The sequence below is a fragment of the Frieseomelitta varia genome, unplaced genomic scaffold, assembly GCF_011392965.1.
Source record: "Frieseomelitta varia isolate USP_RPSP 00005682 unplaced genomic scaffold, Fvar_1.2 scaffold_462, whole genome shotgun sequence".
Classification (NCBI taxonomy): Eukaryota; Metazoa; Arthropoda; class Insecta; order Hymenoptera; family Apidae; genus Frieseomelitta; species Frieseomelitta varia.
The window spans coordinates 1,000,733-1,017,634 of record NW_025110215.1 but is presented as its reverse complement, the minus strand read 5'-3'; the positions used below and the strand labels follow the sequence as shown (position 1 = coordinate 1,017,634).

The following is a 16,902-nucleotide window of genomic DNA, read 5'->3' as shown; positions in this document are numbered from 1 at the left end:
ATTAGCTGCTTCGACAGACTCGTTAAGAAGAATTCCCACCGTTTCGTGGGTGATGCGGCCGACCAACCATCGAACGAGAGCGGTCATCGCACCGATACCATTCGGTATTATCGATAGCCATCAATTACAAACCGCTCGAGATTGTAGCTCGTTAGAGTCGATATAGATCAGAGCGACTGTCCGACCGATTTCTTTTTTCCGCCCAGTTGTCACCCACGTTGTCGAAATCACGGGCGTTTAAGATGTTAAAACGGTGTCTCGCACGCAACGACATCCGATTCAAGGGTTGGCCTAACATTTCACTCGGATAACACAGGCGAACACGAAGGACCGTGTCGAACGCTCGACGTTGATCTATGTACCTGCCCTTTTCCGCCCGTTTCCACCATTTCACGCGAAAGACCACCGATCTATTTTCCACGTTCTTTCTTCGTGTCGTCTCGTGAACGGTACACGTATGTGAAAATCCCGCGTCGGTGTAGGTATAAGTGTGTCAATAGCACCCACATACAGCACGCATCTTTGGATGCTCACGTGGCAGACACGAAGAAAGAAACGTACTCTCGTCTCGGTAAGATTTCTCTCCTCTCTCTCTCACCACTCTCTCTCTCTCTCTCTCTCTCTCTCTCTCTCTCTCTTTCTGTCTCTCCGGCTGACTCTCCCCTCCGTTTTTCTCGCGAGTCTCGCACGAATACACGAACGTGCACGGAAAGAGGCGGGAGCCTGTGTTTGGCACGCGTGTGTGTGTGTGTAGCGACGTGTGCACACACTCGGCCGGTCATTTCTCTCTCCCTCTTGGTCCCTTGGTCTAAGGCGACTTACGCCTACACGTTGTAGTTGCAGCATCCACACTTAGCCCTCCTCAGTTCAGCGCGTGCCTCCACGCGACCAACCACCACCTCAACCACTGCTCTCTCACTCGCGCAGGATCGCGGATAGTCGTCGTGGTAGCCCGAATGTCGAGCGCGCCGCTAACTTCTCGCCGTTGACAGTGCTTTTGCTCGTCGCATTTGTCAGCCGAAGGTTCAGCCGTCGGTCCAATACCGATTCGAATCGAGTCGACAGGGGCCAGTTGCTTCTTTTCTTTCCTCTTTTTTTTTTTTTCTTTCGTTCTTCGTCTCGACTGCACGTTCGAAGCGTCGTCGAATTTGACAATTTTCGATCGATTGGTCAGAAGGTTCGAATTTGGTCAGTGATCAGTGATCAGGTTGTCATTTAGTGAATTGCCCAACTACTTACGTGAATGTACTTGCGTCTAAATAGAAAATTCTAGTGTCTCGCGAGTGTAACGAAGTGCGTTTGTTCAGTCTCTTCCTCTTTCTGAAAAATTTTCAGTCGGGGGCGAGAAGGTACAGTTTCAGTGAAAGTCGATCGATCGTTTGCGCGAAATACTTTTCTTATTTTCTTCTCGCAGTTTTTCCTATCTGACTGATCCATCATCGAGTTGACCATATTAAATTTTACAGAGCTCGAGTGGACAGAGGAATCGCGCGTCGTTGGACACAAATTGCGCGTTACTGCGCGCTCTATATTCCGGTAGGACGGGTAAAATTGTCGAAGATTGTAACAATATCGGGCGGAATCGTCTCCCAGTGCTATCGAGCAGGTGATAAAACGTCGTGGCTACGAGGCAGCCAGCTGCCGAATCGACAGTTTATTGATCACGTGATCGAATCGCGCAGAGTTTCGCACTTGCCACTTGGCAGAACGGGAAACGAGTCACGCGGATTGGAAATCGGCGAGCGTGGGTCGACACACGGCGCCAACCTGTTGCTCAAGATCACACGCCTCGTATAAGATCGGACTCGTTTCCATTTAGAGGGCTCAACTCGAGTGGCCAGGTATCTTTCGAGAAACGATGTCCAGATCGACAGCCAAGGAACTAATCAAACCGAGGCCAGGATCGGAGCAGTGAAATCCTCTTTCGATCGATGTTCGCTTCGTTCCACTGTTTCGGGGATAGTTTCAGTTTCTCGAGTGTCGCGGGGACGCTTTCCAACGCGTCATCCATCATTTTCGTTCGTAGATCCTCGGCGCTGATTACGCCGCACGCACGACCCAGAATTTCAACGTACGATCGATCGGAATAATCGACCGAGCCACCGTTAATTGAAGCATGAATTTAAAGAGTGCGATGGTGCGCGAATAATTACGAACAATCTATTACATTGACGGGATATTGTGTGAATGTATGTACGCGGAGAGTGATGAAGTGATACTCAAGGAGGTGTGAAGAAACGGTGAAAAGAAAGAAAAGAAAAAAAGATGGATGTCAACTTGAAACTCGGTTTTCTGATGATATGGGCCAGCGTGATGCTGCCTTTGGCCGTCTCGTCCACCAAGGAACTTCTCGACTGTCGCGCGAATTTAACCGCGGCCATCCGAAACGACACGACTTTCATGAACAAGGTTCGTCAGGCGGATTACATATTCACGGGGAAGATCAAGGATATGAGGAACGGGCAGTTGCACGTGCGCGTTAAGAGAGCGATCAAGGGTGTACTGAACGCCACCCTGGACCTCACGTTGAACGACACGTGCGGCCACTACGTGCGTCGCAGTTACACGGGCATCTTCATGGCGCGTCGCGATCCCGTGATCGACGAACACCGCGGACACGTGGACAAGATCGTGATGCACTTCGGCCCGGTGCCCCTCACACTCGCGAATTTGGACAGACTCAACGCCGCTGTCAGAGGTGAGTGTTCTTCAATCGCCTCTTCGCTTTCGAAAGCCAAGCCCGTTGCGTAACTTTCGCTTCTCGAGTTAATTGGATAAGTCGCGACGATGCTGCTGGCACAGGAAACGCGCGCAAGGTATGCGCGTAAGTGTATACGTCGAAGTGCGTGTCTATTTAAATAACGGCAACCTCACGCTCGAAAGAAGCAATTTTACGGCTCTTTTGCAATTTTTGCAAAAATGAAAACTTGTTCGCGCCGCGTGACTGCAGACTTTCGCGAGGTAGCGCAACGGTACCGTTCGTACGAGCTTCGTACGCGTTTTCACGTCCGCGAGAGAATTCGTATCCGGCCGACCGTTTATTCCTGTTCGCCGTCCTGTTTGACATTGTTCAGCAAGCGAAGGGCATCCGCGTCGTTTGAGCGACGAGTATCGCCGCGCTCAAGGTCCGCCGGACGATGTCTCGAGTCTGCGTAGTTGTCGCTAACCACCCGGAAAAATAATTCACCGTTCTATTATTAAACCATTACGGAACTCGATCGCCTTTTCTTTTCTTTGTCGACAATTTACCACGTTCGTAGCTCCGTTTAAAGTTTATCGATAGCGTTGGCAGGGTGATGCCGGTTTCGAGTGTCGCGCCACGGAAGACAAAGCGGTGTCCGTGACTATTAGAGAAATTAATGTAGGAATTATAAGATGAGACTCTGAGATATTGGCTGGCCGGTGTAAGGGGTCGGATGATTTATTTAATAAGAAGGGGTTAAACGCGGTGCCGCCGAAGCGACGGCGGTTTTACTCTTTTTCGAAGATCGGCTTACAGGCGAGAGACTCGACGATGTCAACGACGATGGTGTCCCGAGGACTTTGACGAATAAAAGTTGCCGTCGTTCCCGGGGGCCGTGAAGTGCCCAAGAGATAATCGTCCAGCCTCGATAACTTACAATACCGCCTACCGACAAGGATATCGTCCTTCTCTCTCTCTCTCTCTCTCTCTCTCTCTCTCTCGATTCGTCTCTCTTTCTCTTTTCTTCGTTCACGTCGATTTGCAAGTCGATCGCGCGTCCGTGCACACGTACCACACCGGTCGTAAAATGTCGCCGATGTTTCTCCGAAAGGTGTCGCGTGTAATTAGGAGAAGTTTTCTCGAGAACGCGCCGCGGGCTGAAATTCAAATCGGTCGGTGGCTCGGAGTTCGCGACTGAACGTCAGTCAACCGATACGGAAGCGTTCGGTGGAAATAATGAAAGGGTGCGAGCCGCCTAGGAAAATCGCCACTCTACCGCGGAACGTCGAGCAGCGGACAGGATTGATTAACACGGCTGTTCCTTTCCGCGCGTGTCTCCCCTCCGAACTCGAACTCTTTTTCTCGCTGGCCGCGTCAATCTGGCGCCTTTGCTAATCACAGTGTCGTTGCGTTTCTGAAAGGGTGTGACTCGTGGCAAAGATGTCTGCGATTCCTCGGTGACGTGCAGCGAGTAATACCTTCTAGAAAGATAAATTTAAATAACGTTTAATTAGCGTTTCTCGGAAGGTACGTTCGTATCATTGACAAAACGCCCGAGCATTAAGATAGTTAATTTAATACTCGCAGATCGAGAGAAAGATGTTCATTCGACGATCTATCCCCGGCAGCGCGCCTTCGTACCAAGAACCGTCTTGCCTCGATCGAACAACGACTTTAGTACAGCCTTTCCACATTCGCCAAGTTCCCCGAAGTTTCTCTTATCTGTCATTGCAGTTGCCAATATTGCTCCTATCGTTTCCTGTTTCTCTCCGCGCTATCTTCATCTTCTCCTGGAAGAATTATCGTCGACGTTACGTTTCTCTTGCTTGCGTCATTCTTACGTTTCAGCGGGTATCATTGAAACTTTTACGATACAGTTGGAAAAAAGTAAATATCACTTATATCTCCGAGCGACTTGCCATACATACGTCGAGCTTCTAATGTATGTGACTGGACGAGTGTTGTGTCTTTCAACGTCGTCTAGACCTCGGTAAAGGCTCGATTAAAACAGAGTGGTGTCTCATCGAACGTGAACGATAAAAACCCGATCGCGGATTTCGATACGGCGATTCACTTTCCCCGGAACAGATTCGAACCGTGAGAACCAACCGCGTTCGCGGTGGGATTTTTCGCGAGACAGGCTTTCGCGCGCGGAATATGGCAACCGCTGGCTACCTGCGACACCTGGTCCTCCCGCTGCTCTATAGCAATCGCCCACGTACTTACCTATGCAAGTACGCCGGCACGTACGGCCGCGTTACTTGACGCGTATGCGCTTTCAATGCGACAGGCTACGGTATTTCTGCGTGGACTCGGTCGACCGCTCGCGCGCACGCCACAGCACTGAAAGTCGATTCAAGCGCGAGTTCAGACCACGGCGTGTATCGAGTCACTCAGGGGATCAGCATAATACGCGGACGACCTACGCATTTTGCCAAGCTGCGCCAACATCGGCACGCCCTATCTGTATAACAGCCGGTGTGCCCAGGTGTGCCAGATTTCGAGGATTTTTCCTCTAGCTACCCTTACGCGATGATTCATCGGGGTTGCTGCTGCTTCTCTCACGTCGCGGATATTTTCCACGTTGCGCCGCGGCTCTCGGCTGAAATACGCAGCAGGGACATGCAACGTCCTCGTTACGCGAAACGAAACGAAGCGTATTCTCTACGCGTGTTCTCTGCGAAACCGAACCGTGGCAGAATTTGTTATTCACAGCGTCGAGTGTTTCGCGCAGTTTTGCAGTGGCATCGACAATAGTTGTAGAAAGTTGTAGCGTTGCATAGAAATTTAGAGCGAGAAAACGCGCGTGTGCTCGCTTAAAAATTATTATCAGCCGAAGAGATTGTTTGGTTAGGTGCGAGGAAACGTTAACGTTAGGCGCGTGTAAAATAAGAACGACTCGGTTCGAGATGATTCCTCCTCTCTGGTGGTGAATGACACGCGCGTCGTTTCCGTGCACGGGAAATTCGTTGCGAAAGCAACGTTTGCTCCGACACGCGGACAAATTAGTATTCTCTTCTATTCAGCCGTTACACGTGTTACTCAATTATAAAATCGTTACGCACACATACACACAATTATAAAGCTTGCGAAACGATTTTGATCGAACCGAAAGAAGAAACGAAGCGCGGCAATTCGTAGTCTCTAAATCGAAGGAAAGTTCGGAGTTCCTGTGGCTACCGCCGAATAAAGATAATATTAGGCGGAGCACGTGTTCGTAGTTTCGTGCACAGTCATCCTTATATGGGGGAGTGAAGGAGAACAATGGTTTTTTCATCTTCGTCGTACGCGCGATTGAAGAAGAGAGTCGACGAATGAATCGTGAATCGGGTTTGTGACTATTGTTAAGACGCCGCGGCTCTATCAATGTCCGTTCGTACCTATACGATTTCAAAACGGTAATTATCTTGGCGCCCACGCATCTCTGCCGCCGCCGTGTGCGTACAAAATGGCCGGGTACGCCGCGCTGATGATGATTCCCTCGATCGATATCTGGTTGAACGGAGGGACACGGACGGAAGCGAGATGAGTTGATCGAGTGTGTCTGCTTCCGTGGCCGCGTTCCGTCAAGCTGTTACCTTGCAAACGCACCGTGAAATTGCTGCGTTGTAGATTATGACATATAGTCTCTGGCTGATACGAAATAGATGCCGGTATACACACGCGAAACACCTAATTACGCGATCGTATTTCATATTAATGCATTAAGTTCCATCAAATTGTTTCACTTTGATATTTCATTTTGACACTTTGCACTTTCGTTTGCACTACGCGTTCTACGATTCGTTGAGATATTCCAGGCAAGGGGATCGTTATCGACATTAAAGATTAACGTGCATTCAGGTTTTTGGTCACTAGCCAATATACGTACGATATGCATATGTGCGTCGCTCGTTCGAACGTAACGAAAATATGTAAGAATTTCAATCGCGCTAATGGCAGGCCACCGATCGAAAATATCTCGCCAGCCAGCAAGATATACTGGATATATCATTTATCCTGTAACTCAAGCGGGACTTGGGTTTCACGCAGCTCGTGTACACGCGTTAAATGTCCATCCGCGTGACACGGTTCTCCGTTGAATTACCCCTAACGCGATCGATAAATTTTAATACCAATCGACCCGTTTGCATCTTTCTCTCTCTCTCTCTCTCTCTCTCGGTAATCCGGCCGACGATGGTTAGAGGCTTCGAAGATGCGTGCGCGCCGTTCAATCCCTTTTGACAGGCGCGACGACGCGAGAGAAAGTGTATCGGAGCGATGACGGTGTTGCGCGATCCGCGTAGATCGGTAATTGCAATTTATAACAGCGCGGCTTTTAACAGCGCGTGTCATTTGTCGTTCGGTGGTACATGCCTGTGCATGCGATCGAGATCAAAGACCGCCGTGCTCGAACGTAAAAATCCGCGATCCGTCGCTAATCCGATAATCGAACAATCACCCGCGACAGAGAATGTATTACTTTCACCAGGAAGAAATACGTGGTTGGCTATCTTTCCACGTATAAATATTGTGATTTGTATTTACTCCATGTTGGATCTCTCGTTCGAGAGATTGCAGAGGCGCTCCATTTCCTGTACGTTATCATTTACTGTCGACGGTCGATAGAAATTTTCAAATCGTTCCTACGCAGTGAGTCATCTGTATCCTCTGTCACTTTGTTGCGAATGTCCGAACGTGTTTTACTTCGCACGTACAAAATTGCATTTAAGCTTGTTCAATCAATGTGGCAAAGATTTTTATATTTTCATTTAAACCTACGATGCAATTTGCTGTTTAATATTCTCGAAAAATATATCATAAATTGACGCGTGCAAAGTTAATTTGCGTCTACGTAATTTGTTACGTTTTCGAGCCGGGAGTCGTAAAATATTATAGCAGTCGTTTTAATTAAAATATAAAACGATATACATTTGTCAATTTGAAGATGAACCAGTCTCTCACGAAGGCCAAATTTCGCCTTTATAACAGCTCGTGCGTAATAATTAATATAGCTATATTAATTATAATTATTTATTATATATTATCGGTTTATGAATAATATATGTACGATTTTTGCGGCGTGGAAGAAAATGTACCACACGTCGATCAACGTTTATCGCGGGTGTCGATGCGTGAAAGCGACGCGGCGGTAACAACGTCATTAGAACCGAATGATCCTTTCAAATTTCTCTAGTAATTTCTTAAGCAGATTGCGTCGTGTAATGCGCGGTTTAATGCGTCTGTCACGAGCAGTGCGCGGAGCAGTGAAGAAATAGAGAGGAGCGCTGTATCATGTGTACAGAGGCTGATTCCAAGGGATTAGTCGTTGGATCGTTGGCTCGGTACGATTTACCAGTGTTGGTTCCTGTTGCTCGTGGCCGAGGTAGGCGGTTGATTGCCAGAGCCACAGAGCGTACACCGAGGGCGCGTATTATGCACGCTTTGTAAGGCGAGCTCGCTGAAAAATTAGTCGCAGCCTCGCTCCGTTCGGCCAGCTTCGTCCATTCGGGTAACTTAATACCGGGACGGTTGCCGCGTTCCTACGAAATTGAAGAAAGGAAAGAAGAAGTAGACGCTCGTATCGGGACAAAATTAGGGTAATTCCGTTCGGGAAACAATATTTAAAGATGTCCGAACGGACGTCTTTATACAGCTAATTTGCATAAGAATCCTCCGCGCGAGAGTATCCTTTTTTTTTTGCTCTCTTCCGTGCACCTCGTTTAACCGAAGAAACTGTCGCTTATTACGCTGAACGCCGTTACACCGGACGGCCATCGTTCTATCCGTGCCATTTTTTCCACGATTATTTTCTCAGCCGCGCCGCGCACCGGTTCAGACGGAGGTCGATTCTCGCTTTCCGTCGTCGCGGGGAATAAAAAAAAAAAACGGCGAGGAGAGACGGGGCTTCCGGATGCGACGCTGGGTGTCACCGTCCTCCCTTCACCTAACCGAGCGATAAAAGCTTTTAACGATGGTGGCAAGATCGTTCGAGGCGCCGTCGAAGAACAAACTGATCCGAGAAAAGAACGTCGCGCGCGAGCAGCGTGATATCGCGGCCAAATTCCCAATCGCGGACACGAATAAATTTGGAATAAGTTTGAATTTTCGTCAGCCACATTTGGAGCTGTCGCTTAGTCTCGTGTTAACGAGTTATTTACGACAGTGAAAAACGAGACACACCGTGGCGTTTTCTTTTTTTTTTTTTCTTTTCGAAGAACTTTCGTTTCGACACAGGACTCAATACGACGCAATAAATCGAAAAGATACGCATCGTTTCCTGTTGTATGGCCCATGAGGAGGCAGACTCAGCTTCAGGAGCGACGAATTCCCTCGGGCCATAGACCCGATCTCTACCAATTTGCCCGGACCCCAGAAGGACGAAGGGTAACTCATTTATTCAAGCGGCGGAGGCACGCATGGCGATCATCCACCCTCAAGTTGGTCCTAATTAAAAGATTTCATTTGACGCCGCAGATATTTCTAGACTTTCTCACGGGCCGGCTGTTCACACGTTTCTCTCGGAAACGGTCAGGCGCCAGTCTCCCGGTGAAAAAAAAGCTCTTGAGACACTGCTGCGAGCGTTACGTGTGCGTTTCTACGATAAGCTTCGTGCAGGCTCCTTATAAAGCTTCGTAGAATTATCGTAGCTTAATTCGTTACTTCCTGTGATTCGCCAGTTGTGAATCAGTTGAAGGAGCTCCTTTCATGTTGCCGGATCTCGAAATAAAATTTTTGAAATTTGAACGTTGATACACCCTCTGTGTGTATCTGATCTCTACGATTATTGCATTAATTCGTACGTATCGTGCAAACAAAATCTGATCGAATTACTAGCTTGGTTTCGCTTGGCGTGCCACGCTGCAACACCGTAGAAATTTCAATTTACTCGTTCCCCCCTGCTCGCTTGTGCAGCGTCTACCTATTAATTTGCGCGCGTGTCACGGCATTTAGCGGGGTTGCACCAACACGGATTCCTCTTCTTTCTCCGAACCCGGCGTCAATTAGTCTCTCAACGTAACCGGCCGCTTGCCGCCGCTCTCTCGCTACTATTCTTTTTCTCGGCTCGGACGTCCTCTCCTCGGCTAGTCGCTTTCTTCCTCTGCTCCGAGCTGCCAGAGCTCGCCTGTGTTTTATTTCAAGCGTCCCACCGCCTTTCACAACGCTGGCTCTTACCGTGACACGAAAGATCTTTCTCGTTTTTCCACTCACCTTCCCACCCGCGCAGGCTACCGATCCAGCCGTTCGTTCCGCTCAAGATCGGTGATTACGTGCGCCGATGCCTGGCGATTCCTCGATCAGGTCCCCGAAGGTCAAGGAGGCATAACCTCCTCACTCACTCGCCCGCCACCTCTCCGGCTGTTCATGAAGACGTTGTTCCTATTATTATTGTTATTATTGTTATCGATATTACTGTCTCATCTGGAGCGCGGCCTCGTGCCGCACGATCCAACGGCAGTAAGAATTCGTGCCTTCCGACCGATATCGATTGCTCGGATCCCTCTCGAGTCTCTTCTCCTTGGCTATCGTTATCCCATTGTTTAGTTCCTACCAAACTTCCCGTCTATTCGAATTTTTTCACGATCTGGGTACGCGATCCATCAGGACGACTTATCGCGAGCAGTTTCTACATCGTGGCGTATTCTCGCTGCAGCGTGCTTCTCGTTCGGCAGAGGCAATTTGAAATCCCGTTGGGAACGATTCCTTCGCGTCGATCGAAGGAGGAGCGGGCAACGATCACGGAAAAATACGTCGTGAGTTACGATTGAACGTTCGTTGCCATGGCTGTTGCTCGCGGATCCAGCCAGTCTTTTTGTTCGCCTCGTGATCTCCAGGAACCGATCCGTCGGTTTATTTACGAGCTCGGGGTCGTACGACCTTTCCTATCGCGGCACGATTCCGATCGGAATTCCCGCTGAGGGTTTCGGACACACCGCGGAGCGGCAATTAGACAGATCGGAATCTCGTTTTTGCGGCAAGGATCGTTAACGATCGCAGCTTGGACTACCGCCGGAGGGTTGGTGACCAACGGCGGCTTTAACGACGATTTTGATGAATTTAGTCGGATTTAATTAGGAGGCGCGCATTTCCGTGCCCCGTTACTTAAGGCGGCCCGGGCCCGCGTCGTAGGACCTTAAAAATCGAGTTTTGCATGCCTCGAGGACAAAGCCATAAAATACCAAGCGTAACAGCTTTCAATTGCAGGTCCCCGTGCGCGTACGAGCGTGCGCGTATACCGAGGGCACCGCTCGTCTCGCCTGTCTCGGGGACCGAGGCAAAAACGGCGCAACAAGGAGCAGTGGGGAAAAAAGGAATATCAACTCGGGGAATTTCGCTGCGCCCCTTGAAATTGCTCCCACTGGTCCTAGTATTTGGGCCCTTCGTACGTGACTTGGCACCAATTAATGACGAATCGCGTATGGTACTCGACCATCGAACCCCTTCATTATGACACGTGATCGAAGCCGGCGAGAGATACGTGGCTTGCATTCGTTAACATCTTCGCGATACCTTTTTTTACCCCGCGTTGTGAGATTGTATTTTCTCACGGTTCGCGTTCTAATCCATTTCTCGATACTATCTTTCACGAAGTTCGGTTCAACAGTTCATCAACGATTATCTCTCCGTTAGTTAGCTATTTCATTTTCGCAAGAAGAATTAATCGGCACGAGTTCATCCAAATTTGGGTAAAATCTCTTCAGCGGACGTTTCACGAGATATTGACAATAACTATGGCGAAGAAAACGCACCGCGGATGATTGGAAGTTCGCGCCTGATGAATCGCCGCCGTATTTTTCTAAGAATAGACGAAGATATTACACGGTGTATGGCGCGGTCGAGCGTGATTGGCGTCACCAAGGTTGCGGTAAAGACGCTGGGTGGGAAGCGGTCGAAAAGGGGGATGGAAAAAGGAACGCGTGAGTGACGGGTCGTATGGTAATTGGCGATTCATCACGCCGCGACAAGGCGCTCAGTCCTGCTTACCGTGTTGGCCACTCGTGGAGACACGAGGACAGAACCGTGGACTCCGATTGGAGACTCCGGCCGGGAGAGTGCTCTCGGAGCACTTCGTCGACGAAAACGGCGTTTGATGAAGATAAAACGGCGAAAAAAGAACGCGCCGGCAGCGAGATGTTGTTTTTTCACCTCGATGTTTACCTCGGGACATGACTCGCCGTTCCTTTTGCAACATCGTAATTATTTCGTAATTACACGTTCATTATGCGGGGCAAAGAGTCGCCGGGGATGGGCCCGGAGTCGAATTATGCGTGAAAAGAGAGTTATACATCCGCGGCGACCGTATACAACGGATTTCGTTGAATAATAATAAATCAAGCCGCCGTCGAAAATTCACTCGTTTTACCGGCACTCGTTAAGTTTTTCAACGGATGTCAGGGTGGAGCCGAGCCGGCATATTTTACACTTATTATACAAATTATAGAACGTGACTAGAAATCATCGCGACGCGCACGAATCGATCGATCAACTCTCGACAAACAGCTCTCAACAAACCATTTCCTCCATCTTCCTTTGCCCGTGTTTGCCTTTGACACGTGTCGTTCCTTTTCTCTCTTCTCATTGGGAACAAACCAAACAGTGGGTGGAATGTCATAGACGCGTTTGAGACTCTTCCTCGGTCGAACTTTCGAGTGGGTGGAATGCCGTGGTTGCACCCAACTCTCTCCCTCGCCTCCTGTTTCTCTCTCTCTTTCTCTCTTTCTCTCGGTTGGTCTTGTCTCTCTTTCGGCGGTTCCTATAGCTGGAAGAACCAGTTTTTGTTTTCTCGAGAAAATTAAAATTCCTCTCGCCGGTGTATAAAAAAAAGCGGCGGTTTTCATCTCGTACAATCAAGATGTGACGTTTCCACGGCCTTTCTCTTTGTCGTCTGAGAGCTGCGCGGACGACGAAAAGGCGAATCCAGAGGCCCGAGAGGAGAGTCCATTCCGCTTCGCCAAGATTCACTATATACCTACAATAGGCAGTGGCGTAATCTTGATTCAGCCTCAAACACGAGCCTCGAATTTCCGCCCTCTCCGCCCCTATCTCTACCACCGAAATATCACGCGGACGTTTCTCGATTGGCCGATCAAAGATAGTCTTGGCGTTCGTTTTGGAGGATTTATCGATTCTCGAGTACGCGTAGTTTCGAGTGCTCCCATCGGCTGTTGTAAATTTTTCGATCAAACGACGGTCGACGAAACTCTCGCGGCCCGATGAAATCTGATGCAACGCGAAACGCGGCGATCATCCGGGAACGGGAAACCCGAGTCGTTTGACGATGTTTGGTTATCTGATGGCGGGTGGGAGATCCCTCGCGGCGAATAAAAGAATCCTACTTACGCCACTGATAAATCGTTTCCATATAAGGTCGCTGGAAGCGCCAGTACGCGTTACAGATTTAAATTAAATGCCTGCTTCTTAAAGGTAACCCGAGCTCGCCGAGCATGATTCGAAGGTCGGAGCCACCGACTCCGACTCGTGCGTGCCGAGAGTGAATCTCCGAGAGAAGTCGGATGTAAAACGTTACGTAGTACCAGCTAATCGGATTCACAACTCGGCAGGATCAGTCGAACCGACCGGCGCGAGGCGATTAAGTGGCTGGCTGATAAGCTGCCCTTACCAATCAGCTTTGCCCGTATCTCCAGATAAGCTAATCAGCGGCCCTTTTACTTCGCCTAAACGTTCCCTCTGTCCGAGACCCTGCCACCGATACCGGTTGTCGCGACTTATAGCCGCGCGTTGACGCACGAACGAACGAACGAACGAACGCCATCGATATCGGAGGCATTCGTGTCCGACTTTCGTTCCTTTCTAACGCGAAATTTCACTGCGACATCCGTCAGAGACCGTTGCTTGTAATAACATAGTTTGCGAGCAAGTGTCTTCGAATTGTTACGTGGGGCAACTAAGTATGCGGAGAATTTCAACAAGTTCCGGCGAACGTGAGAAAATATTTAACGAGAGCCACGATTTTTGTGTATGCCACGTTATGTAACACGGGAAGGTTACAAACGGGGAATTTAGAAATGCGTACCGCGCGTAAATATATACTCGCGGCTCCAATATTTCACGACATTTCGACGTTACTTCGAAAGCTGTCGTTTCAATATCGCTGCGATATCCTACAGAGTTCTAACAGAGATCTAACGTATGCGGAGTAAGAAAGTGAAGGTGCAAATTACGTCTGTCTCGCGCGATAAACTAAACGCACTAAACACAGATATTAGATATAAATACCTACTAACAGACTCATTAAGCTTTCTAATGGTATTTTTGCTGCGGACATTGGCCACGTAAGAGGTCCGCGAAGTAATTTATGAAATATAAATCCAAGCGAAACCAACCCTCCCTCCTGACAAATTCAACCACACCCTACCACGCCTTCTCGCGTGGTTCGTTTCGACCCTGTCCGCGTCGCTCTATTCTTCGCTCTCGCTCTTTCTTTTCCTCCCTTTTCGTCCCTTTTCCTCTTTTGATCATCCGGCAATTTTCTGTGTCCACGCCGGTATAATAACAGGCCTTTCTTTTGCCACGTTCACAGTCTCCTTTCGCCTCGACCCTTTATTTTCCCGTCTCCGGCTGTTTGCCCGACTCCGTTCGCGCTCTCGGCTCTGTGTGCCAGCAGGGTCATTAAAATGGCGGAGCCTCGCTCTTGAAAGGGCAGCAACGTCGAGAAGAAAACTGATTGTGAGAGATCAACGGCTGCTGGAATGTGCAGCGCGTAACTGAGTCATTTGTTTGGTGAATCGATTTTCGAGTCTCAAGGCCCTTCCCCTTGAGCCTCGACCATGCTTGTATCGAAACGTCTCCCTCTCGCTCCCTCTTCCTTCTACTAATTGCCTGCTGTCTCGCCTTCCATCGCTCCCCATTTTTAACTTATTTCGGATAACGCTTGTTATCGGGGATGACTTTATTTAGTTATCACCGTGTCGTATATACCGTGGAACTTTAGGTTTCGGAATTTTAGGCGATTCAATTTACACGATTGTAACACGATTACCCTCAAGGATCTAAAATAACTCCTAATGGAAACTACGTACAATTCCTTTTCGGGAATTTGATTTCATTCGACGCTTGAGAAAGCTAAATGCAACAACGACGCAACACGTTGAACAGTTTATCTTCGAGTTTCGTTTTCACGATCAGATGTTGCGCGATTACTCGACTGTTTTCTGTCTTTCGCAGTCAGCCCTTCCATCGAGTGTTCAAATCGAGTGAATTAATAACAGCCATTTTCGAATTCGTAATTATTTTCTGCGGCCGAGAAGAATCGAGCCTGGGTGGCGGCGCCTTCTTCGTAGGAGCGGTCATTAATTATTATCCTGGACAGAAGAAGGGAGGCGTAGCCAGAAAGTAGGAGTGGGTGGAGAGGGACGGTCGGTCGAAGGTGAATAGGAACGAAAAATAAGCGCGTGGATGTAACGGACGGCCGTAAAAATATGCGAGGACAGATTTCGTATTAGAACCCTTTTTTTGTTCCCGTGTTCTTCCGTGCCTGCGATCCGATGGACGGCCGTGACATCGAGGCGACGTTCGATCAAGAAATTCATCGGCGTACCGTTTTGAAAATAATCAGACCCTTCACGGAGCGTTACGGAGGGAGACGTTTCTATTTTCCCCGGGACACCACGTTTTCCTAGGCTGTTAGGCAAAAATCTGAGATCGTGTGCCGACAAAAGGGACTCGGAGGCTGATATTTTGACAGACCGGTAATTACACGGTCCGACAAACCGGCTATAATCAAATTCAATTCTCTCTATAGTGGCATCTAATACTAGGAATCACTTCTCAGTTTTGACGTTTATTTGAGGTCATTTGAGAAATAACTCTATTCGATAACTAAAAAAAAAAAAAATCTATCGTCGGATTCGAGTCGATTTCGTACAAAATTTTAACCCGTTAGTCCCGCCGGACGGGAGACAATTTCCGATACGACTCTGTTTCAATTTGCCGCATTTGTACGCGACATTAATCCGTAGTGTCATCGATTCGACCCGATAGAGGATGCCTCGATAATATTACTATCAATCTAGCTGTCACTCGATTTCCAATGGGCTACGCGTAGAGGTGGGGTACACACGCGGTGCTGCGAGTTTACGCAGAGTGTTGGCAGCGCCGGCGAGAAATGGAACGCGCGGTATCTTGATTCCCCCCCGGGTGGATTGATGGATCGACAGGTGAATATACAGATTACAAATAGTCGGCAACGAAGTTATCGACGAATCTGACATTCACGGTGGCCGGCGATATCGCCGAAAACCATCGACAAGAGGACCCACCTCCCTTTCATGAAGAGATCAGACGAAACCAGTCGATCGAACCGAAGTGAATCACGAACGGCCACGGCATTTCTTCATCCTTTCTTTCATCCTTTTTCTCATTCCTCGCTCCCTCTGAATGCCTGTTTACCAATATGTCTGTTCGATTTATTTTCAAGTAGCTCCCTTTCAGGGCTGTCCCACGGCGTATTGATTAACGAAGATAACGCGTCCAGATGCTTAAGCACCGTGACATCTCTCTCCTTTTATTTGCTCCTTTGTGGATGGAATAATGGAAAACGGGTCGGTGACGGTGATCTCGTTATCCAAATCGAATGATGAATTTCAACGATGAATTTCAGCGGTTGCCGTGCTATTTACACACGGTGGCGAGAGACGAAAGATGGAATACCGAGAGGGGAAAATGGAGGACTCGTCGCAAGAGAAAGACATATTTAACGCAGTGGACGCAGCTTTAAACGTGGAATTTTTAAACAGGATCGCTTTCAGACTTATCGTTCTAATAGGACACGTGAGGCGGTCGTTTAACGCTCGAAGGTCGAGACTTTTGAGATAAGTGAACGACGACGGGGGAGGGGATAAGAGATTCGTGTCCGCCGTGAATTTTTGAATAATTATCATCGCGTTTGCTCGCGGTTGGCCGACGAAATGACACGATACGACACGAGGAAAGAAGCAAGAAGCGGTTAAGGTTCGATGTTCGCCATCTTCTTCGTCGGATGTTGGTTCTCGAGTTGGTTTGTAGACCGTTTTTCTTTTGCTTCTGCTCGCCTGGCTGGTCGATAATGACGTGCTTTTCGACGACTCATTTCGCCGGTGACGATACGCGCGAAGAAGAGCGGGCACAAAGGACGCGAGCAGTTACCAAGGACGAGCGAGGTCCTTTACACGTGGAACGGGACAATCTGCCCCGTATGCAAATGCAATTTTGTGGCTCGTGATGGCAGCGGGCTCCACCTC

At 48.8% G+C, this 16,902-nt stretch overlaps 1 protein-coding gene across 1 annotated transcript in view; it reads left to right on the top strand.

Moving 5' to 3' along the window:
* The first annotated feature begins 885 nt into the window (after window positions 1-885).
* Window positions 886-16,902, top strand: part of LOC122532625 (agrin-like) — a 437,045-nt gene continuing 421,028 nt past the window's right edge. Inside the window, exon 1 of the mRNA XM_043661541.1 lies at window positions 886-2,698. Within this exon, the coding sequence (XP_043517476.1) occupies window positions 2,266-2,698 (433 nt within the window). The 5' untranslated portion in view covers window positions 886-2,265. The remainder of the gene's footprint in view (window positions 2,699-16,902) is intronic.